This window comes from Gigantopelta aegis, chromosome 2 (assembly GCF_016097555.1).
Source record: "Gigantopelta aegis isolate Gae_Host chromosome 2, Gae_host_genome, whole genome shotgun sequence".
Classification (NCBI taxonomy): domain Eukaryota; kingdom Metazoa; phylum Mollusca; class Gastropoda; order Neomphalida; family Peltospiridae; genus Gigantopelta; species Gigantopelta aegis.
Window position 1 is genome coordinate 2,481,363 of NC_054700.1, and position 2,502 is coordinate 2,483,864.

The 2,502-nt window shown below is 38.7% G+C and overlaps 1 protein-coding gene across 1 annotated transcript; it reads left to right on the plus strand.

The window, feature by feature from the left end:
- The first annotated feature begins 848 nt into the window (after positions 1-848).
- On the plus strand, positions 849-1,718 carry LOC121379144 (neuropeptide SIFamide receptor-like). The gene has a single exon (XM_041507634.1). The coding sequence runs from the start codon at positions 849-851 to the stop codon at positions 1,716-1,718; it is 870 nt and encodes a 289-aa protein (XP_041363568.1).
- Positions 1,719-2,502: the final 784 nt, after the last annotated feature.

The window sequence follows — 2,502 nt, forward strand, 5'->3', positions numbered from 1 at the left end:
TATGGCGCACAGACAGTGTATACTGGCAATGTTCACACCGAGGATAAATAAAGTAATGCGCCAAATACGTATAGCCGATACGGGCACGACACAACACTACTTCATCCTTCCTACATCGAATCGCCTGTAGGATGACTGCCAACATCAACACCGACATGCGGCAAATTCAAAGAACACTTTGCAGCAAAACCTGCCCTTTTATTGCCTTTAATACCAACATGGCTGGGTACCCAACAAAAAGACACTTTCGTATCACCATTACAACTAAGCTATCGACATCAGGTTTTAAACACTCTGTTATGTAATTCATACAGAAAATAATATGGTCAAATTATGCAGTATGATTAAATATTGATGTATGATATAACACTTGGTGTGTTGTGGCCTTTATTAATCAATGGTTGTCCTTGTCTGTAGTTGTCAGTGTTACAACTTCTCTAAAGGACGTTATAATTATCCAATATTTATAAGTAATCAATTTGTATAATTAAAATGCATGGGTTTTACATTTCACTCATTCTAGCAAAATCCATTATCAACATATTCTCAAAATGTATAGCATCTATTGGACACTCAGCCCATGCGCATAAAATAAGCATTTTGATTTGTGCCTGGTGGTTAGAAATACCAAACAGCTTCTGAGAGTTCGTGAATTCCATTGGCGAGTAGTGAATCGATTTTATAGCAACGTCTCTAGTAAAAGTTAAGTAATTTATTCCTAATTATAAAACTAGTAAACACCAGACGAAGCTTGCATTTCGACAGTGGACCACGAAGTGTTGAATACGTAACGCATACAACACGTTACAAAACAAACGGTTTTCTTTGCAACGCCAACAGTTGTACGAATGCTGCCAATATGGCTGGGTACCCAACACAACGTGGGATTGATGCGATGGTGGATCATATACCTCGTAGAGTACGACATTCGGGACTATAGCCCTGTAGTCTGTAAGATTCACACATGGGGAGCTTATTGGACAATACACACTTCGGCGTGGCTGTTGGTGGCAGTGACTTTGGAGAGATGTTTCTCTGTGTGGTATCCTCACAAGGTGAAAATGACATGTACCAGACGAAAGACTTACACTATCATCATCACCATCATGCTAGTTTTGGCGACGCTGAACGCGCATTATCTTTACGGACTCGGAGAATATATTGAGACGATCGACAATGAAACGTTCGTTGACACCTGTACCGGTACGTCTGATGATTATTACGACTTTGAACTTTTCATTTGGCCGTGGGTTGATTTTTGTATATACAGTGTTTTCCCTTCGTCCATTCTTATCATGTGTAATATCTCTATCATATACAAAGTTGTCTCCAGCAGTCGTCAAGTTCTCCGTGACGATTTCTCCAATGGAAGTAGCATCCAGAACAGATCTGCTGCATCACGACAAAGTCAGTCGTCATCTCTTACTGCCATGCTGCTCAGCGTCAGTTTTACCTATGTCGTCACCACGACGCCATTTTGTATATTTACGATATATTCGAATGTGTTTAGCTATGATGGCTATGACAGTGATCAACATGAGGCAGTTGAGAAACTTGTGTTGTCTGTGGTAAACATGCTGCAGTACACAAACAATTGTATCAACTTCATTTTATATTGTATTAGTGGTAAACGATTTCGTAACGAACTGTCAGGTTTGTGTTTTCGTCAAGACCGATTTTCGTCAAGACCGAAACAAATCCAGCGTACCTCAGAGTAACTTGGGTACCAATACAAGGAGCACGGCTGGGGTATCATTTCGGACGACCTCTGGTTTTCCAGCAAATTAGCTTTGATAGGAGAACACTCATGTTGCTTGCATGGATAATCAATGGATGTATTTTAAAGGCATGTTGTATTAAATGAACTCTCTCTCTCTCTCTCTCTCTCTCTCTCTCTCTCTCTCTCTCTCTCTCTCTCTCTCTCTCTCTCTCTCTCTCTCACGTTTTTTTATTACTAAAATTACTGTAATTTGTGTTTCAATCTTCTTATGACGCTATTTATAAAAGTGGAAAGATTATATTTAATAAATTAATTAATATTGACAATTTTATATTTCAACTTAAAAAGAAAGAAAGAGAGCGTTTTAACGCATAATATATTTCAACTTCAAAAAAAGAAAGAGAACGTTTTAACGCATAACATTTAATAATACCATAGGTTAATCTCACAAGTCCTTATTTAAGCCTGACGTCATTTGAAAAGAAAAGTACTGTGTTCATTTTCTAGTGAATTAAAGATGTAGATAATCGAAAGAAAGAAAGAGTTTATTTAACGACGCACTCAACACATTTACGATTATATGGCGTCAGACATATGGTAAAGGACCACACAGCTATTGAGAGAGGAAACCCGTTGTCGCCACTTCATGGGCTACTCGTTTCGATTAGCAGCAAGGGATCTTTTTTATGCACCATCCCAGAGACAGGCTAGTAAATATCACGGCCTTTGATATACCAGTCGTGGTGCACTAGCTGGAACGACAGATTATTGCATGATACATA

Excerpts from the sequence above, each read along its gene's own strand:
- LOC121379144 (XM_041507634.1), top strand. The coding sequence starts at position 849 with ATGCTGCCAATATGGCTGGGTACCCAACACAACGTGGGATTGATGCGA.